The sequence below is a fragment of the Caloenas nicobarica genome, chromosome 7, assembly GCF_036013445.1.
Source record: "Caloenas nicobarica isolate bCalNic1 chromosome 7, bCalNic1.hap1, whole genome shotgun sequence".
NCBI lineage: Eukaryota > Metazoa > Chordata > Aves > Columbiformes > Columbidae > Caloenas > Caloenas nicobarica.
This window is the reverse complement of record NC_088251.1, coordinates 25,855,015-25,878,069: the sequence shown is the minus strand read 5'-3', so window position 1 is coordinate 25,878,069 and position 23,055 is coordinate 25,855,015. Positions and strand designations below refer to the sequence as shown.

Below are 23,055 nucleotides of genomic sequence, written 5' to 3'. Positions count from 1 at the left end.
TTCAGTAATATCCAGACATTCATCACTTTCACATTTGGATACATTATTTGAATGTAAGAAAAAAAATTAAATACTTGGGTTTTATTTATGCCAATTATTTTTCTTATGTTTATACACATCCTTTTTTGCACTCTCCTATTTAGAATTTACATATACATATTACTATATTGGCTTATAGAGATGCAAACTTCTGTTCACACCAATTCTACCACAGAGCTGAGAAAAATACCAAAAAAATCTCAGCTCTTCACTCCATGCTCCAACCATACAGTTTTATACCAATTTAATATTTATAGCAATAGGTAATATGTAGCATGTATTGTTTTGGTTTTGTCTGGGATAGAATTAATTTTCTTCATAGTAGCTAGTATGGGGCTATCAATTACAATCTTTATCTAGTACAATGTTTCATCTTTTTCCTTCACACTAGCTCTGAAATGGGTATGAAACAAAATTTAATCATTTATCCATAGAATCAAGAACATTTTTGATAAATTATTAGCTGTCTTCATTTTGTGCTCCACATTCCTCTTGCCATCCTCATCATGGATGTTATCCATTCTCTGTGGCTGAAGGTAACATGTCTGTCCAGTACCAAAAATATAATTCACTGAGATTAATACTATCACTAACAAGAATTTGTTTTCTTGAAATAGCACCCTTCAGAACAGCAGTTCAGATAAGGCTAGGATATATTTTTATATTTGTATTACAAGTTGTCCCTCGTTTTGTTGACAGTTACTTCCATGTTGAGAAAGCACTCAGTCCATGTTCCAGCATCAGCCACAACACACAGATACTTTGACCTGAATCCCATAATTGTAAAATGTGGAGATGCTTGTTTAAGAGATGCCAGAACCTGAGAGGGAGAGCTTTGATACCTGTTTCATATATAACTGTTTCACAGCTTTCTTCCACATTCTCTTTCTTGCTGAGCTCTGCTTCTCACATAGCTACATTATTCTCTGAAATTCATCTTCTGTCTTTGCTAGATAATGTCCAGTTGAATACTGATGAGACCAATGCTAACATAGTCTGTGACTTTTACATCAAAAGCTGCTGAAGTCTCCTAGTTTATAGTTTTGAAGTCCAAGCATGTTCTAAGCAGCTTAAACAAACAGGTGTTCTGCTGGAGCAGTGCAGAAAGTTTTGCACTGCAGGCACGCCAAAACCTGCAAGTTCATGTGCCTGATACCACAGGCAACATATTCAAAAATTAAAAACAAAAACCCAAACAAACCAACACCCAGTTGAAGTTTTCCCTTCTAACTTTAAATTTATGCCAAAATGTTAACACTGAAATGTACATTAAAATCAAAACCCATCATGGCACACTGTAGGAAAAAAACAAGAGTTTGGCTTAAAAGGACAAATATTACAATTAGTAGGGTAAATTTATTGAATCTCTTGGTAGAACTACTTTTTTTCAGGGGATGAGGTGAGGGGGAATCAGTTTAGGCATTTTGATAGGATCATAGGCCCCTGTTATGCAATTCTTGGCTCTCATCTGGAATAAAACTGCTATGAATGTGATAATGTCAAAGTACAACAAAGGCAGAGTTTATTTTTAAATGCCACTAACAGAAGGAGACTTTTGTTTGTTTCGAGGCTTGGCAAACTCAAGTAACAAAGTCAAATTTTGTAGCCAGGAGGCTTAACTACATTAATGCAAAATTGGAAAAAAATTCCTCCTGATTACAAGTCATCAGTTCCAACATCTTGTTTGAGACCGGTCACAACATAAGCAGATCTGTCAGACAGTTACCCCGAGACCTACCTAAGACACCGTATTCGGAAAGGGAGCTGTTGCACACGGTGTAGGGGGCCTGCTGCTCCCAGAGGTGATTCATGGGGACACACGTTCTCTTGTCAACTTCTTGATCATGAAGCACATGATGACGATGGCTACAAACAGTTGTTGAAATAAATGTATTAGCTAAGAACAACTTTGGGCTTTTAACAGAGCTGTTTTCAAAGATAAACCATCAAAGCTATGCTCTCGAAAGCACGCAAACGACACAGTTGCCTTTGCTTTGCACAGCGCCCTGGTTTGGCCAAAACCCAGCAATGCAGTCACACCTCTACAACTCTTGCACTGTAAGGACTTTCACCAACTCTCCAGGCTTGTTCTCAAGCTCTCAGGGAAACTGAAAATATTTCATCACTAGTAGAACTGGGGGGCAGATGGGAAAGAGTGGGGAGGTTGTTGCTATAAAATAAACTGATTTAAAAAAAACCAAAACAAACAAAAAACCAAAATAAAGCAAACAAAGAATAAAACACCAACAAAACAAACACACCACAAAATTGTTATAAAAAGCATTTCACTCTGCCTCCTTGGCACATACTATTAATCTTTTCCTTAAAACAACTGTTGTTTGTCTTTTATGCAAAAATTAGCTCTAATCTCATCTCAGCACCAAGACTTGAAGCAGTTGTATCTTCTTTCCTGCTATTTGCACTCACTTGCACCATTTACAGATCTCCAGAACACCATTAATCAGCATTAGAATGGGGCACCGAGGAACACTACCAAACCAGAGATGACTGAAGTAATTACTGTAATCCATTAACTCTCTGAGCAGAGTAACTGAGTGAATCACACCAATATGTCCCGCTTTACAACCACTAACATAAGGACAGTTATTATACTGGTAACAACTACTGTGTATTGTATAGCTGCCAAAACTGTATCTTTTTGTACTTCCCTTTGCTATAATGAATGCCAGCAAAAGAGCTTTGAAATTTATTTAGGAGTCACCAATATAAGGCCAGGAAAAGACAGAATCTTGGAAGAACAGCACAGGGAGGGAAATAGAAAGAGGGAAATACACACACCAAACAGCTGTTAGGCAGAAATAATTTTTGCCTGTTACTTTTTTTTCATTCAGCCAAAGATAAAAGGCTTACCTAGCCAATAAGCTGCTTGAGCACAAAGCTTTCTGTTTCCCCAGCAAAAGGTGATTGCAATGAGCATAGATGGAGAGCCAGAAATGCACAGATACACAAGTCAGATACTGCTGTTGCGCAGTTGTCAGGTTTACTGACATCAAACCAGCACAGAATCACTCTCTCTCTCTCTCCCCCTTCCCTTCTCCAAAGTGTGTCTCCAAGATGAGAAAGATCCCTGTCCTTCTATCTGCAGCTTTATCTAGCATCTGTCTATTGATAACGATGAGTAGTGAAACAGGAAGAAAGCAAGCCAAGGGTTGTGATCAATGGTGCAGAGTCCAGTTGGAAGCCTGTAGTTAGTGGGGTTCCCTGGGGGTCAGTACTGGGTCCAGCCTCGTTCAGCCTGTTCGTCAATGACCTGGATGAAGAGACTGAGTGCACCCTCAGCAAGCCTGCCGATGATACCAAACTGGGAGGAAGGGCTGACACACCAGAAGGCTGTGCTGCCATCCAGCAATACCTGGACAGGCTGGAGGACTGAGCAGAGAAGAACCTAATGAAGTTCAGCAAGGGCAAGTATAGGGTTCCACATCTGGGGAGGAATAACCGCAGGCACCGGTACAGGTTAGGAGCGGACCTGCTGGAAAGCAGCACTGCAGAGAAGGACTTGGGAGTTCCGGTTGACAACAGGTTGACTGTGAATCAACAATGTGCCCTTGTGGCCAAGAAGGCCAACGGTATCCTGGGGTGCATTAAGGAAAGTGTGACCAGCAGGTGGAGGGATGTTATCCTTCTGCTCTACTCTGCCCTGGTGAGGGCACATCTGGAGCACAGCATCCAGTTCTGGGCTCCCCGGTTTAAGAAGGTCAAGGAACTACTGAGGGAGTCCAGTGGAGAGCTACAAAGATGATTAGGGGTATGGAGCATCTTTCTTATGAAGAGAGACAGAGCGCCAGGTCTGTTCAGCTTGGAGAAGAGAAGGCTGAGAGGGGATCTCATCAATGTTTATAAATATTTCAAGGGTGGATGTCAAGAAGATGGGACCAGACTCCTTTCAGTGGTGCCCAAAGATAGGATGAGGGGCAACGGGCACAGGCTGAAGCACAGGAGGTTCCATCTGAATATGAGAAAAAACTTCTTTACTTTGAGGGTGCCAGAGCACTGGAACAGGCTGCCCAGAGAAGTTGTGGAGTCTCCTTCTCTGGAGATGTTCAAAACCTGCCTGGATGCATTCCTGTGCAATCTACTCTGGGTGAACCCGCTTTAGCAGGTGGGTTGGGCTAGATGATCTCCAGAGGTCCATTCTAACCCCAACCATTCTGTGATTGACTACTGACAGAAAGTAGTAGTTTCTAGACAGCACTTCAGAAGCTCCAAAATAGTGAAAACACTCTCATCGTGTTGTTTTCATTATGGCAACACAGTATATGCAGTTCTTCCCAAATTCTGGCTGATACTCCCCCTTCAATTAGTCCCAGATATTTGAGACATTACATAGTTCAAGGATTTTGGGGAGTGAAGGGTCTTCTCAGTACAGAGAGAGGACAGTGTGACATATACTTTATATGTGTTTGCAAATGTGTTTTTTCCAATAAAAATGCACCAGTATTTGCTCACCTTTATTATAAAAGACAAACTCAACCACAGCTAAAGAAGAGCAGCTTTAAAGAGAACTCCAGTACCTCCTAGATATGTGTGTAGCATAAGTTAACTTTTCTACCCATGCCTCTCATTAAATGAGCCTGAATACAGTACAACAGGCCTAGTCTTCCACATTTCTACAGTGCTCTCTTCTGTTTAACAGAGTGGCTGAATATTCTCTCTTTTTAATCTCATCCTTTATTGTTCAACTGCTCTGTCACAATCACAACAAAAATTCATAATCACACCAGGTGCTAGCATTTTGCAGATCCCACTACCCAACAGGCAAACTCAAACCTCAGCATTAAAGCAGAACCAGGTTACTCTAATTCAAACATCTGCAGTACCAGCTTCAGTCCTGAACTTCACAAGAATTTGTGTGAATGCCTTTTTACTCCTTTTCTAAAAGACTGAATAATAAAATCCAGATGCCACAGGAATCCTTAGCTAGTCTTCACCAGTCTGAATAGCTTTTTATTTGAAACATGTTTTTGTTGTTGTTGTTTTGTTCTTCCTTTTCTTTTTCTCCTATATTGCTGTGAACACAGCAATTGTTTTTACCTTAAACAAAGATCAAGAAAATCTGGATAATAGTTCTGGAAAAACCTCTTCCACCAGTGAGAGAATTGGGAATACAGAGAATTCGCATTCTCAAGACAAGTCTAGCAGTGTGTATTAGACTTGACTAAGCACTCACCTGAAATAGGTGGGCAGGTTGCTAAACAATGAACACGTGTTGTTCTCCCAGGAGATGCTGACTGCTTCACAAGACCACAGTATTGAAATAAAGGAGGATGAGAAATTGGAAACAGGGTGTGGATCTCCCCATTTTCACTTTTGTTTTCAGGTCTTATCCGAAGGATTTTGTTAAAGTGCCATTAGAATGAAAGCAAAAAGAAGAAAGCGCAAAAAAATGGATACCGAATGAAGCTCAGCACAAAAACAGCACTGTACCAGAGAAGACAGGCACCAAGATTTCTCTCTTTCCTGCAAGCATTCACAATGAAGCACAGTGCAGCTGCTGGTTCATTCATCCCCAGCAATGGGCTTCGCATCAAAGGCTTCAATTAAATACATCATTAACATTTCACTCCATGGAGAGCCAGGTAAGGCAGCAGAACAGTATATATTTTTACCAAGTGATCAGATTCTGTGTTCATTCATGCTCCAGTCATTACAGGTCTCAGTACAAAGGATCTTGTTTCACTTTAAAAAGCCTTGCCAACCAGCAATGTGTTTGTTCGCAGCATACCCGAGTTCCAAGCAACCACCGCTGGAATGGTATTTAAAAGACTTAGAATCTGCAGCAGCAAATACCCTTCTTTTACTTCTCAGCAATTAGATGGATTGCAGCTGAATTTTTAGTTAAGACCAGGAAAGAAAAAGAAAACCCACATTTCTGCTTTTCAGCAAGAGAAGGAAGAAAGTTTCTAAGAAAATTTGTTCTGCCTTTGAAGTGGTGTTTACAGAGACATGGGAGATTTGATTATTCTTGACTGCCAGAACCTTTAACATCCAGATTGATACTGAATAGTCTCAAATTCCCCTTCCCCACAGGAGGCTATATTGTTTAAAAAAATGTCAAGGGGTTTCTTTAAGTATGGGACAGCATTTAACAGTTATCTTAGTACTCACCTAAAAGTGCCCCTCTCCACATCCTGTCCACTCAGCCGGACATGGATCCCTTCTTTCAGAAAAGAGCCAAAAGCCATGTATTCTGCTAAGGCCCAGTCAACGACCCTGTTCTTGGTCATTTCCAAGCGGGCTCTTAAAATCCGAGAGAGTCCTATATTGGAATAATAAAGATTTAAAAAAAAAAAAAAAAAAAAAAAAAAATCAGTGGACCTACTTCAGAATATTTTATATTCACATTACATTCACCATTCTCCTCCCCCACTGGCTAAATTAAATACAGATCCTAATAAGGTCTACAAGTTGTCCTTCTAAAACTGAACTGTGAGCAAAGTAAAATAACTTGTTTCCCAGGCAAAGGGCTGCATAATTTTCATACCGTGTTTTAGAAGGAAAAAATAAGATTGGCTGTTTCAGAAACTACTGAAGACAATCAAAAGGTTCCATGGTGAAATACTTCTTAAAGATTCATTTTCACATCTTTAACACCAAGTACTGTTTTATAGGAGGCTGAAAATACCATCTATTGGGTTCAAGATTTTTTTCTTCTCTCTCTCATTTCCTTGGCATTTGTCCCTAAACAAAGTGTCTCCATATTTTCCCACAGAATTAACATGTTACTATGCCCTGTTGAGCTGCTGGACTTCAACCTGACCACAGAGTGAACAATTAACTCAGAACTTGGACACAGTGCCAGGTGCTCCCCAGCGGGACAGGCACATTTAACCTCTTACTGTAACAGATGCCCAATTCAGAATTTAATCTCTTCAGACCAAAAGCTAAGACTTTTGGAGAAAACACTAGATTTGTGCTACCATCAATGCTAAGTGTCAAGTTGAAAGAAAAACTGCCTTAATTTGCCCACACACAGACCCTTTAGCTGTATTAAAATTACACTCATAGTACATCAGCAATGTCGCCAGGTCTGAAAAGACCAAGCTATAATCCTGAGTAGAAAGTTGGCTAACTACAACAAAATTGTCTTAAGTGGACCTCAAATTACCACTTGTTTTAGTCTTTAAAAAAAAAAAAAAAAAGCTTCTGAGATGGCTGCCTTACTTCACAGTAAGTCCCACAAACGTGCTGCATAGAGGCAGCATTTTCCACAAGGACATGAAGAATGAAAGGAGCCATTAACATTGCGAAGAGACTTTTACCTCCCTCAGAAGAAAATCTATTTTAACAAGGTAGGGAACAGAAGTGGCATGATACTGAAAAAACATGCTGAGAACAAGCGGCAGGATCTTAATTCACATTCTTCTTGCCCATAAGACGGAAGAGTTAAAATAAAAGTCACAGGCATTTTCCTCTTTTGGAAATGGCCCAATAGCAACTCATGTGCAGAAATATAAAATCTGAGCAAGAAACGCAGGCACTAGGAGAAACAAAGACTCCAGCTGACCTGCATGTATTTTGAAGTCTTTGACTGGCACTGAACTAGCTACATTGCCAATGTGAGTCAGCAGGTCTTCTGAAATGCCAGTTGGAGGACAAGACATGCTCTTGGGTTCTCCATCCATGTTAAAGAATCCTGGAAGTAAAAGATTTGGTGAGATGTTCAAGGACTGATTAACAGATACCTACACAATCTATACTTTATTTAAAAACTCACAACTCTTAAAAGGTATTCTATGCAGCAGCCTAAACCTAGTTGTTCACCTTTCACTTGGAGATACAATCATTTTGATTGTCTGCATGACAAAACTCGATCTTACGGCACACAATGATCTGCTTTTTTTCTGCTTTCACTCCCTGTGAAGTCCAACTATGTGGGCAGAGGCAGCCAATAAATGGCATATAGCACCTCAATCCCTCAACAACAACAACAAATGAAAGAGCATGACACATACTCCTTTCTGAAGGCACAGTTAATGTTACAGGAAAAACACTTCTCTGCTAAACTGAAAAGACATTTTTCAGAGTCACACCTTACTTTGCATGTTTTTTAAGAAAAGCATCTCTTTTAAGGTGATCTGGCAGAATGTTTCCTTTACTACTAATGGGCAAAACAAAGGTCACATACATTATTTTAAAGGAACACTGCTTGATAAAAACCATTTCAGAGTCCTAGAATATGGACTCAAAAGCACAATAATATTAACACTAGGACAAGTGAAAGGACACCTCTTACCAGGCCAAGGTGAATCAAGCCAGTGCTTGATATGTAGGATTTTATTATCCTTAGATCTAGTATATGCTTCTTCACATATTCTATCATACTTCGCAATTTCTTCCTGTAGAACAAAAACTTTCTTTTTAAAACAGATAAGCATAACACCTCTGTATCTCACAGATGATACTTATCATTCAGTATGATAAAACCAGTTATTTAACTCCAGAAGAAAATTTAGTTACAATTATGCAAACAACTTCATTTTATCTAGGATCAAATTTCCTTTGAGAAAGATCCTTGCCCCCATTATTCTAAATAAATTATTTAGTTAATTGAAGAGGTGTTAGAGGAGACTACCAAGAGCTGAAGTTGCAAGTATTACTCTAGAACGAGAGAGAACTGAGACACCAAATATAATTTACAGTCATACTTCTAAGATCAGCACTATACAGCTCTAATACTTCTTTCTACAGAAGTCCCTAAAGACTAGAAAAGAACCTCCTAGAACACTGGTCTGGCTAGGAGACTCCAGCTAAGAATCTGCTGGCCACAGCTGTCAATGGCAACAGATACTAAGCCATATTCTGTATAGGCAGAATGCCTCTGTAGTATCTATGTTTCAACCCAAGAGCACACTCAAGTTCTTGAGCTAGTTAATCTTTAACAGCAATGCTGAGCTCAGTCTGTACAGCAAAACATCCATCCGGGATCTTGGATCCACTCACCAAAGCCCATGCCACAACTGGCCACCCTTACAACGATTCAGGGTAGCTGTGTCTGCATGAGCTGTGATCATTCTTGCAGATAACAGAATGCAGCTACATAAACAGCTTGTTTGTTGATCTGCAATACTGTGTCACTACATAGCTAGCCACACCTTCCCAAAAGGTCCTTCCTTTCATCTGCTCTCTACACATTTCACTTTCAAAAAGATGAAGGTAAAGGCTTAACTAACTTAATACAGGCACCAGACTTTACACTTCTTTCTGGAATATTTCAAATTGTCTCTGAACTTAGCTGAATTATTGCAAGAAAATAAAAAGGTTAAATTGATTTTATTGCATTACCACTGGATACAAGCCTGCCAAGATTATCAATATGAAGCTACAGTCATACCTATGAGCATTTAAATACTGTCTTACTGCTGAATCAAAATTCTAGAGATGAACAAATGCCTCCATCTCCAACATTCACATCTGATCACCTTTCTGAAATCTCAGAACTGAAGGAAATTTTTTTCTGTGCAATATGTATTAGTTACTTCACAGAACTTTCATTACTTTTGTTACAACAATACTATTTATTTTACACAAAAATCCAAACCAAATTGCATCAGATAGCGTTAAAGAGTGAAGACACCATGGTAATGAAAGGCAGGTTTTTAAGTAGACAGCATATAGTGACAGCTTTGTCTTCCTCCTGACAGCTTCAACTCTGTTACCATGTACCTCAAACTCCTGCAGTGTCACAGTCCCATCTGCAATCAGTTTGTCAGCATATTTCTTCAGCACTGGCACCTGCTTATGGATCTGCTTGTACATTAAAGGCTGCGTGAACATCGGTTCATCCATTTCATTGTGCCCCCTCCTACGGTAACAAACCTACAAAGGGAAAGATCGTTTCTCTTGGTAAGGAAAAACGTAAAATGAAATCTTTCCATTTCAGATTTACAGAGATTTTTAGGAGGTTTATGGTATAAAACCATTTATGGATACTTGTGGGCCTGTTAGCTGTTTGCTTGCCTTTTTTTTAAAGAAGAAACTAAAGGTCATTTAAAAAAAAAAAATGTTTCTTGACTTGGCCTTTTAAGCCACAGAAAAGAGAGTAGTACTAATACACAAAATGACAAGTTAAGAAAACCAAGACGTACCAAGTCGACCACCACATCTTTATTGAAGGTGTTTCGCCATTCTGCAGCTACACTGCACACATACATCACTGCTTCAGGGTCATCAGCATTCACATGAAAAATGGGAGCATTGACCACACGAGCAACATCGGTAGGATATGGAGATGAACGGGCCATACGGGGGTCTGTGGTGAAGCCAATCTAAAAATTCCAGAAACTTCCATTAAAATAATTTTGGCATCTCCCTTCACTTTATTTTGAATGCTTGAGGTTTTCACTTAATAGTCATTTACACAGCAGTAGTATCAGCTTTTCATTTTGGCTAGCTGGCTTCTTTTTGCTCCCTTAAAAACAAAACAAAGCAAACCTAACCCAATTAAGTGTTACACAACAAATGAAATAAACATAGGTGATAGGTAGATGTAGGTATCCACTCAGAGTTGCTAGATACTATGATCGTTTTCAGGAGCATCCTAACCATTCTAATAAACAGAGGAGACAATGCACCCAGCTAATAACAAGAAAGAATAAAAGGAAATACACTAGCAACTATTCAGCAGACAAATTGACCGGAAAATGCTCTACTTGTTACCTGGTTGTTGACCACAACATGAATAGTGCCATTTGTGGTGTAGGATGGGAGGTCACTAAGATGAAACGTCTCATAAACCACTCCTTGTCCTGCAAAGGCAGCATCCCCATGTAATAATATGGACATAACCTAAAGAGGATTATACACACATATCCACACATATATTAGAAAGTAAAACTGCAGTTTAAGTTTCTCAGCAGGGTTTCTTTCTTCCATATTTCTGTAGTGCTTATAAAACATAACTGTATTTTTATAATAAACTACAGACTTGTCAGCATTCTGCTGCCTTTGCTCAGTTTGCAAATGAAAGAAAGTGTTAAGCCTACTTACTGAAGTTAACCTTGAGGTACCATGTCAAAAACCTTACCTACTTCAACAGGTGCTAAATTTTTTTTCTGAAGGAGGAAAAGAGGAAGACTCTGTGACACAAAACTACTGGTAAAGTATTTTTATTAAAAATCATATGGAAAACTACCAGTAAGAGTTATTATGTTAAACAATATTTACCTTTTTCCCTGCCGTATCTCCTCGATAAAACTGTTCGGCTTTTGTCTTCCCCTGCACAACAGGATCAACTGCTTCCAAGTGAGAAGGGTTAGCCATCAGGGACAGAGTGATTTTCTTGTTTGTTGCTCGGTTGATCCTCTCATGGTACATTCCCAGATGATATTTTACATCCCCAGATCCCTGATGTGCAAGACAGTCACGATTCAGGAATGTCATTCATACCAGCTGCATCTGATTGACTACATCTAAAACTTGTGCTTCAGTCTGAAAAATGCATCTAGCTAACTGCACATCAGTACGTACTATGGGTTTGACACCATACTTTCAAACCGGAACACTGTTCCTATTTTATTATCTTAGTGTTGCTATCCAGTACTGGGTAAATATTTACATAATATTGATGCTCATTTCGTTTATATAAAACAAGGAAAGATGCTTAAAAGTTAGGAACTCAGTCAAATGACCTTGAACTTCATTTACAGTCATTCCTAAAACACCTTCTGCATGTTAGAGGTACAGTATATTCTTTAAATTTGTGAAGAAATTTCACTGAATCATATTCCTCAAACTAGAAAAGAGGACAATGCATTTCAGCAGCTGATAATGCTATTTGCATAATAACCATGACCAAAATGACTAAAAACTACCTTGAATGTTGACCTCTCTATACAGATCTATTGAAAAACCATCTTACCTCATCAGCTGCTTCAAGTTTGGGATCAAACTGACAGAAGATCTGCTCCAGCTCTTTTCGGATTACATTAGCCAATACATTGAGCCTACCCCTAAGCAAATTCCAAACATAGTTATGCCTCAGAAATTGTAATAACAGAGTTAACAGCATAAAACTTATAAAATCAGCAAGCCATCTCTGTCAGAAATTTGCAAGTAAGAAGTTCACTTCAAACTTTTGAACCTGACACTCTTCATTGTACCCTTCTCCTCCCATTGCAAAGTCCCTCCAATGCATTCCCACATACATTTTATAACACCTAGTTATTCAAGTATGAGCAACGAATTTTGCAGCTATCTGGCAGTTTGAACAGGATGACATTAATAACTATTTAATTAAGGCTGACTGCAAAAGTAAGTTTGATACTATCTGAACAAGCTTTCTCAGTTCTAGACTCTCTGAAATGGGACAGGCACCACAGCTGCTGCCACATCTGCTTGCAGGTCCGAAGTCCACCATGGAGAGTTTCACCAGCATTTCCCTGAGACATCTGTCGCCTCCCACTGACAAATATTTGTTACAGTTCTGTGTTCCCATGACTCACTGTGACTGACTCTTGCCACTCTAGCATTATAAAATTCTAGAACCTGAAACTTGTCTTAAGACAATAAGCCCATTTGTTGGGGGTTTCCATTGACATTACCTATGAGGCATCCCCATTATAACATATTCAATTCCCATTTCACTGGATTTATCAATGATGGTCTTAAGTGCAGGAATCATTACTTCGCATCCTTCCAAACCAAATCTCTTTTCAGAAGACCACTTGCGAGCAAGGAAGTCTTCAAATCTTTGCCAAAAAGAAACACAAAAAACAAGAGAGAGTGTTTGTATTAAGATAATGTAGAGAACACTTATTGTCAAACATCTTTTAGAAAACATAATTACATTACACTGTTTTAAAACATCTGTGAATACATGTTTTAAGAGCTCTAGAAGTAAGTCACATGTAAGGAGGGACACATAGGAGAGAATTAAGTCTTCTTTCTCTTCCATCTGAGAGGCGTTTACCAGGACTGGAAAACAATTCCAACAGGAGGGAGAGTCTCTACCTCAGACAAAATTCAGTTCCCAAGTTAAACTCTGCTCCTTCCCATGTATACAAAATGTATACTGACCACTGGGAAGGCAGAGAAGTCTCTTCTATGGATTGAAGAAGACATAAGAGAACCTGTATTTTCTGGAAGTAACAATTAAATACTTGCAGAAATACAGTAAAAGCACACCTATTTCATAGGTCCTATTCAATGGCAGAGCTCCTCAGATGGTGTGATGTAACAGTTGATAATGTGCCAAGAACTAGGACACTGGTATCTCTGCCTCAGCTGCAGCAGGAGAAAGATGTCAATCCCTGACAGCTCCACGTTCTTTCACTCTTTAATGCATTTGGGCCAGGGGCAATGTGAGTGGTTAAAAAGTACCTTTTAACAAACGCTGAAAGGATTATATGTTGTAAAGCTTGGAGATACAAAAAGCAAAGAAAATACATCTTCATGAAAATAACTGTATTGGTTACATCATCTGTGCAATGCCTGAACTCATAACACTGCCATAATCCATTAATACTCAGCTTATTCCTCACTCAGAACACTGACATTTACCTCTTTAGATTGAAGTCCTAAAAGCAGTGAAATGCAGAGTTGCCAAAAGACTCTCCTTAGCTCACCCATCAATACCCTTATAATTCAGGCATCTAAGCAACCAGGCAGACCCTCAGCTGAGCTATGCAGCCAGAATTCCTCAGGGAAGTCTGCGGGGCTATGCCAGTTTATCTAAACTGAAAGCGGGGTCCCATGTGAACAGCAAGTCCCACAGGGCAAAGCAAAGTGGTGTACACGCTGTTTGCCTCCTCTTTGCAGCTGCAAGTCAAGACAGTATCGGGCAAGCAGAAAGTTGATTATTTGAGACAAACTGCCACTAGGTGTGCAGAAATGCAATATTCCACAGTCACATGTTGCAAGTCCCCTGCGTGCCACCGTGAGTTCACAAGGGCTGGCAGCTCATCCGCTGTCACCACATGGATTCAGTACCCAGTGAGCAGCAAGCCTTACGAAACGTGGTTGTTCTCACAAGGGATGATCTAGAAATACTTGACCCTGCACAGGCTTAAGATGATGCCCAGATCAGACTACACAATCAGTTACTAATGCATACACAGTGTAGAACAAAGATACACAGTGAGTATTTTACAGAAGAGTTAAAAATGACCCTTTTTTCAATAACCTATCAGTGAACACCACAAAGGATGAGAAATCCTACTTTAAAATTCAGTTTCAGGTACCTGAACTATGTAGTACTTGAAACGAATATTTTGGAAAACTGCATTCTTGAGCAAAATTCTGACTATCTGCTTTACAAAGCCACAAATCTCAAGAGCGTGACGTTTTCCACAAAACCAGATTTTTTCTTGATCATTTTCAGACAAAAAAAAAGCACACTAGAGATAGCTGGATAGAAATTTATGTAAAACTTCTTTTTTTTTTTCCATCTTCAGCAGACAATTTGGCTGAAGATGAAAATTCAGCTTTTTCATGCTACTAGGAACCCCAGATCTTTCCACAGCTTAAACAGGCAGGAAAGAAAGCATGAATTCTTGTCTCAAGATAAAGGGAGAAGGTTCATGCTGAGCGCTTGTTAAACAAACTTACTCAAGTGCAACATTCACTTGACCATTAAGTAACTGGTTTTCTGTTTAAGTGAAACTTTTAACTAGAAAAACAACCTTGCTATAATATTGGAAAACAAAACACCAGGCAAAAATATCTTCTAACACTTCCAATGAGCACTTAATTTTTTAGTCTTCGAACACAGAAGCTTAATCAAAAATGTATCTTTATAAATCTCTAACTCTCATGTTTATTAAAGGATATGCAAACTGTTTCACATCATAAGAACTGGAATAAATCTTGTGCCTGAGAAGACAGTCTCATTCTAGGGGTGAGAGGGTAATTCAGCCTCTGGGATCACAGTATTTCTGTACAGACAGCCACAACGGGAACAATCAATAAGCTGTTTCCAAACATGCTTTCATAAATTGCAGAGACCAAAACTCCTGCTGCCAGGTCATGCAGCAGTACAGCACATCTTGGCATACCTCAAAAGGGGAAAAACAGGACTTGAAATGACATTATGCCTCTCAAATCCAGCCCCATCTTGGCAGAGGTCTCCAAAGACACTGGTAGCATCCCAGTGAGTCAAACAATGCTCATGTCAACATTTCATCCATCTAAAAATTCTCCTTGAGCTGAATGTTAGGATGGCCTCCTTTGATCATCTGCTACTAGAGAGATGCACAATAGATATAATATAGCAGAAGATCAGTATCCAATGTTATTCTGACTCCTATTTTCTGAAACAGGTTATTAATCTTTCACACAGAGGCATATTACTAGTCTGTTGAAACAATTTTTTTTTCCCCAGCTTATCTCTGCAAGCCAATGAAAACATTGCCAGATATGCCCCTAAAGGCTGCACAAGTGTTACACAACACAACCTGCCTTTTAAGAAAATAGGACACTAAAAGCCACTACGCAGACCCTGACATACCTCACAGTACTCACTTCCCTTTGGTACCACAGCCAGGTTAACTACACCCTCCTGTACTCCAGATTTCACCGAGACTCTTCAGCTCCCCCTCAGCAGTTTGCAGACTGCAGCAGTTGCACCCAGCAGCCACAGAGCCGTTTCCCAGCACCGCCCCAGCGTACCTCATGGAGCGCACCAGCCTTGCCAACAAAGTCCTTTTTTCCTCATTAGTAAACTTCATAACTCCCGGTGTCTCAAACTTCTGCCGGATCCACTGGCACTGCTCCACATCATTGATGAACATGAACTCCAAGCCAATGTGTTGGCAGTAGGTATTCTAGGATGTGAACACACCAACACAGAAGCTTTAGGAGTTAATGGGCCACGAAGAAACAAATATAGTTTTTAAATTACATTTGCTGTACATACTACTCTTCTGAAAACTATCTTGTCTTCTTCCTGTTCCACTATATCTTACCCATAGTAATCCTATAAGTACATGAATCATTTTACCGAATCTAGTTTTATGCCAGAAAGCTTTCTCTACAAAGCAATGTTTCAAAATTTCGAATCTGGAGGATTCTCATTTGGTAACATATTCAAAGTAGACCAGTAAACCTGCCTTAAACTGACTGCCATATTTCACCTAACTCGCTACTGTTCTTACAGGCTATAGAGTCTTTTCTTTGGAAGCACCAGCAAAGATTAAGTTGTTTATCAACATTTACCCTTTCTTAAATGTCACCTGAAATCAAGCACTAAAGACAATGAGAAGACAGCTATGAAGCCTCATTCAAATTATCTGATAATTGTCAAGTCTCAGAAGGCTGGATATCTGAAAAGGAATCCAAGCAGCTGAGAGCAAAGAAAGGACAGGGAAAAATAAAAAGGCACTTCAGAAATTTTATGTCCATGTTGCATGTTTTAAATTTTCTTTTTCTTAACTTAAAAATAATATTTCACCACAAAAAAGGGTCTAAAATACAAGTCAACAGAAGTAAGACCTATTGTGAGTTTAATCTGAGATAAAAACACTCTGAACACATAGTATGTGCTCTCTACTGCCTCTACAAAGGAATTTAATGTTGACTTCAATTTAAAAAAAAATCCAAAGGTCTGAAGAGGGAAACCAGAGGGTTATTTCTCTTTAACACAAATCAGTTCCTTGAGGCTTTTAGATTTTGCTATTGATTTTGTCCATTTATTTGCACACTACATTTTTCAGAATTCTCTCTTGAAAGTTGCAGCACAGATGTGCAAAAGTGTAAAAACCAAAAAGCAAATATAGGGCTCAGATGTACAGAGATTACGTGACTTAACAACTGTCTGTGCTTCAGCTAAGCCGATGTAATAATCAAACATGCAGGTCAACACATTCTCTCACACTTGCAACAGATCAAAGCCATGAACTCTTATATGTTCAGTAATTATTTTATTTCTATTTTCACATTCTTGTAACTCAGTTCTGTATTTCATCCTTTAAAATATTTCCTCACTCCTAGCCCTTTTTAGTCCAATGGATTTCATAAGCATGCAATGGAAATCTATGCAACTTGAATACTCCCAAATCCTGGAACAAGCACAATTGGTAATATCCAGTACTTACTAACTCAGTAGTTTACAAATTCATTACCATTCCTACTTGCCGTTTTGCTATTTGCAGTTCCCATCTAATTATAATTATTCGTTTAAATTGTGCTTTAAATTAGTTTACCTTTGATAACTTCACATGGCATAACCATATCACCTGAAACTCTGGGAAAGGAACTGGGGATGGAAAACAAGGTCCATCCCCATTTACAAGCTACAGCTGGGCTTTCACCGATTTGGTGGCACCCAACCCTCATACTTCTATTCAGGTAAAAGTCTCACTAAAGCTAGGGCTCTGAGAGCAACCCCCGCACATCCCAAGTACTGTAGGCAAAGGTGTTTTAGCTGTGGTAGGACACTTGAAAAACAAGTTCTAAAAGGTTCTACTCCTTTTAAACAAGGTCAGCTCTTTACAGATCTAGGGCCTGAATTAGTATTCTACCATATTCACTTCTTTTATACTCATCCTTAATTTATATATTTCAGATATCCAGGCAATGAAACTAAGGTGCTGCCATCTCTACAAACAGTAGAAGGGTTATTTTTAATGTCATTTGAATTCTTTACATGCTCAATTCATAACTGACAAATTGTAAGGGTGTTTTTGTGACTGACAACTGGAAAACATTCGCTTCTGTTTGGATGAAAACAACCACAAATCACAAAACATCCCACTGACCTCCAGCCGCTTGATGATCTCTCGTAAAGACAGACTGTTCTCATTTCCTCCTATGAAGGTGGTTGTAGGCAGCTGAAAGACTTTGTCCAAATCTGATTCATGCAAGCCATAAAACCCTGCAAAAGGTACATTATCAATTTGCGAAGCAGGGCAAGAGAAAAAAAGGAAACCAGCATTGTTTTTCATACCACCATGAATTAAGTTTAATAAAGCGATATTAAGAAAGAAGGTACCAGATTAAAACATGGAAGTGTGAATATTTTGGAGGCATGCATTGGTACAATGTACTTGAGTCTGGATCTTAAAAATAAATGTTTTACTTAAGTGGCTATTGTTTGATTAGAAGTACCAAACCATTCTTTTTTAAATGCTCAGATAGAGCAACTGAAATTAAAATCACCCAAGCCTTTTTATATTTCAGCATATTAGTATATGTGCCATCAATTCTCCATATTATATTTTGCACTTCACTGTTTGGTGAAATAACTAACGATTCGGATTTCTTCCTTGTTCTTTTATGAACAACAAACACAAAAAGAACCACTTTTCACAGACAAAACCAGTTGGTTAGAAGCATACTAATTTATACAACATTAATAGACAGACTAAGAGAAAATACCAACACATTCAATGTAATGCATAGAACTTCCAAGGTATCTCCGTTCACCCTCCTCCTCTTCACAGGGAAGTTAGTTTGAAATAGCCATGTAATAACCTGTACAGCTCTGCTTCCCAGTCGGTAACCCCTTATAAAGCAGAGATGTTTCCACACACACACGCCCCCAACTAAAACAAGGGCTTGTTTAAGCATATTGTCTCTTCCTGATTTAGACATATTTAAAGTTGTTCTGGCTGAGAATATGGTTTAAGAAAACATTTAACTGTTATGCAGTTTCAAGAGCCAAAATACACAACAGACAAGACCGAAAGACTGCTATCAATGCAAGTTAAGGGTTTTGCATGACAAAGTTTAATCTAGATCTGTTAAATGAAGAAAGAAAAAAATAGCTTCTTAAAATTCTAAGCAGCAGATGTATAAAACTTACAATGCACATTACATAAAGTTATAGAAACTTATTATACACAAAAATTATGTGTGTGTGCACATGTTAGGAATATTTTAAAACTGTAAAGAGTTTCTGTATTTTTAATTTTGAACTCTTTACCTTGGGTCTGGGTAAGCTGCAGGCATCCACTTTAACACTGATATGACAGCCTGCACAGAACTCTTACATCAATATAGAATAGTGCTCCATATTCCCTGTTAAATGAATTTTCTGAAGATGAAAGTGAAAAGGCAATTTAAAGATGAAACAATAACGGAACTTAGCATTTAGAGTTGAAGTGAGGCCACAGGACTGTGTTGCCACCACTTTTATTATAGAAGCACTGTCAGTAATAACACAGTTTGTGTTTTAAAGATAATAAATATTTAAAATAATGTTTAAAATATTAATTTCGTTTTTAATAATAATTTTAATAATAAATTCAAATATCATATCTGGAGTGGACAAAAAAAGTGTTTGTGTACCACTGTTTCTCCTTTTTGATACCATAATAGGGTTCTCCAGCATCAAATTAATTCTAGTTTTCTGTAGTGCTAAAAAGAAAGAAAAGGGGGGCGGGGGGAGCAGGAGAAAAAAAAAGGAGGAGGGGGAGGGACATAGGATGACAGAGCCTTTAGTGTCATTTGAAACAAAGCAGTACTAAGATCCTATATTTTTTTTTCCCTTTGCTGACATCCTCTAAGACTTCACAGAGTTTTCATGTTCTGTCATGCAAAAAACAGAACACGTACAGGAGTGATTTGGGCACACACAGAACATCTGTGCTTTGTACAGCAGCACTGCGCGCTTACTGAAGCATCACCTCGTTTAAAGAGACACAACCTTATTGAAATCCAAGATTTCCTGAAAGCAATTCCATAACTTGAATTGTGCAGTAGGTACACCTGTAACTAGCTGCACTTTTAGAAGCAACTCCCAGAAGAAACTTCTTACCTGAAGGTTTTTCAAAAGGCAACCAGTAGACGGCACAAAGCAAATGCAAAGAAAAATCAAACACTAAAATACTTGCTATACTTCCAGAGACCTTTCATAACTTTCCTGCCTGGAACACTTAAGGATAGGCAACATTTGAAATCTGTCTCTTTTTTGCTGTGTCAAGACTAGGGTAGAAATTTTTTCCTCTCACAAACTGAAATATCACCGCAGTTACACTCTCAGACAAAACACCCCATCTCATTCAGAGGTCTAAAATATTTTTCCTGTGCTCGTAAGCGCTTCAGTACGACACCTTCTGACCACTCACAACACTCTGTACTGTATTATCTATAGACTTCAAAGAAATTTGTACTGACATGCTAGCAATCACCCATGCTCCAGACAAATTATACTTACTTAGTAAACGTCCAATATATTTTCTAGTAGGTACTTTCCTTTAATTAAAGCTGACAATTCAAAGAGAACCCCTGATTTGTTTAAGCACCTCTATTTACAGTCTTAAGCACTCCAATGCCTTTACACGATCAAGGGTCAGAAATGCTTCTTTCCCTACCACCAGAAATAGAAAACACAGCAGCAAAGAGGCAGTAGATGCACTTACAGAAAAATTAATCAGAATGTGTTTTATCTATTACTTGCACTATGTTTTATGTCTGGTCCAAAAAGCTTCCCTACCTATCAAAGAAAAATCAATTCAGTGTCTTTATCAAGTAGAAAACCACCTTTTAAATAAACCAGGTAGATTGAAGAGTAGAGAAAAATCAATCAGATGTTTCTCTATTCAAGCAGAGAGGAGCAAAGAAATTGATCAGTGCAATTTCTCAAAGACATGCCCTCTTTGCAATCAGAACCACCTTTGCAAAAGCAGACCTGAGTGTATCACACTCTTCCAGCAGGAAACTAAAATGATGACCATGGGATTCTATACGCAAGTCAAGAATTCTACACTTTCCGTGCTTCCTTCTGATAATTTCAAATACACTTCACATTATACAGATAGAATATGTATCAGGGGCTAGAATCCAAATTCAGTATGAAATTTATCCTACGTTCCTCTACCCAGCATTTTGTTTGTTACTTGTTTTTCCTATTGACTAGCCTTCAGATGGCCCCAGTCAAAACAAGTATCAAGCACAATGGTATAAAAGTAATTTACAGAATCTTAGCCTAATGTATTGATATAGTATTCATTTAATTATTAATTAAAAGATCTGGGGTTTCTATAAAGTGTTTATAATCATCATTCATCAGAAGGTGAAGTCACAGGAACCTCACCTGTGATCTCAGAGTAGAAATTGCATTGTCCTGAAATTTGAGCCTCCTTACAGATGCACAAAGAAACTATTTAATGATACCAGCAAAGCTTCCCTGAAATGTCTTATTAAATCACTTCAGCCCAATGAGACAAAAGAGAAAAATTACCATTGCAGATAATAAGGCATACAGTGTACACACCAAGTTTATCAATTGTAGTGATTAAGTCAGATGGAACAAACGAATCCAAGTCTGCATCCAGAATTCCAAGGGGATCCAGCTGAGCCACATGATGGCCGCGGATCTGAAAAACAAAGAAAGCGAGAGAACAACGAAATCACACTAAAAAAAGTCAGACAAAGGGAAAAAGTCACTGGTATCTCTCCTATGCATATCAGCCATCAAGTCAAATAAGTGAACGCCACTAATGTCACAAGTGGGTCACATTTCCCAAGTTTTCCCATAAGCACAGGAAATAAATGTTATACCTCTGGATAGGTACACTACTTCTATTAAAAAATGCTGAATACACATTAGAACATAATCTTTTTTTTTGTCTGACATAGAATTTAAACTGGAATTACACTGAAGATTAAGTAAAGAAAACTACTAAAGATTGTACTCTAAATCTCTGGGTAAAATCAAGAAAGTAAGACTAGTCTATAGATATTATCATTTGCTAATTCAGTCATTTTGTATTTTTGCCTGAATCCTTCTTTCCACACCTGCAGAATACTAAAGCTGACCTAAAACCTATATTGGTGCTGAAGAAGTTTATATTGGAAGTGAAGGAGTCACTCTTCATGAGCTCTGTTCCACATCAGATAGCATTTTTTTTCCTTCATGAAATTTCAGGAGTTTCACCTACAATACAATTGACATTCAAGATACCAAAGAACACAAATTCAATGGGGAATTCAGTCAGCTTTCAGTTATCGATATAACTGGTGTTAATGCATGCCACAAGTTGCTATAAACCACTGCCTTATATTAACATACAACATTGCTACAGAAGAAATAACTAATTGATTCAACAGAGCCACAGATAAAAACCATTTTTTTCTTATGTCTCTTGTGCGTGGTTCTCATATACTGAATTAGCTCATTAAAAACTTTTTATAGATTAACATATAAATACTTTCTCATTATTTTTCTTTTTAATGGACAAATTCAGATCACTTGGGTACAATTGCATTCACACTACTAGCATCCTAATTATTCTGAAAAAAATTAATAAACTGCAATACTAATAATGAATCGCATCACACAGCAACAGACAGTGATTAAAGTGTAGTTCATCAAGAAGTGCCTTGTAAAAACATTATTCAAATGTTCTATATTAGCAGGAGAGTTCCTAACAAAACACCTTCCACTCACAGGCAAACAGAAATACAGCATCTTTTTTAGAACAACTAGCCCTGTGAATTCAGCCTGGCCTCTGAGATTCTTTGCATCTCATGAATCACCAGTAATAAAACTCTGACAGGCCAAATGATGCCCACGGCAACATCTGTGCCACCTCATTGTTTACAGCAGCACAAAGTCTATCTGACTGGAACTAAGCAAACAATTCTGTCTCAAGCATCATCAAGAGGAAATAATTCACCTCCCTAAGCCACATCTGCTCTGCAGTACTAGTAGGAAGAGGAAGATCAGTAAAAACACCAAAACCCAGAAAAGCAAAGCAGTAAAGTGCTGTGCCATATTACACTCCAGGAGGAGTTTGGCCTTTAACTAAAAGACAGTGTTTTCCTCAACATCGAATTATTTTTCAATAACTTCCACTTCTTTCACTGGATACAGAAAATAGTAACAACTCCAAAAATCTGAGATCAAGCTTGTGAAAATACATGCATGGAAAATTTTCATCAATTGCCATAAATTTTACTAAATGCAAGTACACACTACCTGAATCTAGACTTTAAAAATAATATTTTCTAGACATAGATTAAAAAAACCGAAACCTATGTTATAAAAGAAGCCTCAAGAAATTACTTTATCTAGACTCATTTTTTTAAGCACACACATTTCATTGGAAATCCTTC

At 38.3% G+C, this 23,055-nt stretch overlaps 1 protein-coding gene across 1 annotated transcript in view; it reads right to left on the bottom strand.

Annotated features, from left to right (window-relative positions):
* OGDHL (oxoglutarate dehydrogenase L) overlaps positions 1-23,055 on the bottom strand; it is a 54,543-nt gene that overhangs the window by 18,581 nt on the left and 12,907 nt on the right. The window contains exons 4-16 of the mRNA XM_065638668.1: positions 21,212-21,314; positions 17,754-17,869; positions 15,667-15,821; positions 12,603-12,749; positions 11,921-12,011; positions 11,227-11,406; positions 10,720-10,848; positions 10,149-10,328; positions 9,727-9,879; positions 8,297-8,399; positions 7,568-7,696; positions 6,169-6,319; positions 1,778-1,905 (exon numbers count right to left, since the gene is read on the bottom strand). Of these exons, the coding sequence (XP_065494740.1) occupies positions 1,778-1,905; positions 6,169-6,319; positions 7,568-7,696; positions 8,297-8,399; positions 9,727-9,879; positions 10,149-10,328; positions 10,720-10,848; positions 11,227-11,406; positions 11,921-12,011; positions 12,603-12,749; positions 15,667-15,821; positions 17,754-17,869; positions 21,212-21,314 (1,765 nt within the window). The remainder of the gene's footprint in view (positions 1-1,777; positions 1,906-6,168; positions 6,320-7,567; positions 7,697-8,296; positions 8,400-9,726; positions 9,880-10,148; positions 10,329-10,719; positions 10,849-11,226; positions 11,407-11,920; positions 12,012-12,602; positions 12,750-15,666; positions 15,822-17,753; positions 17,870-21,211; positions 21,315-23,055) is intronic.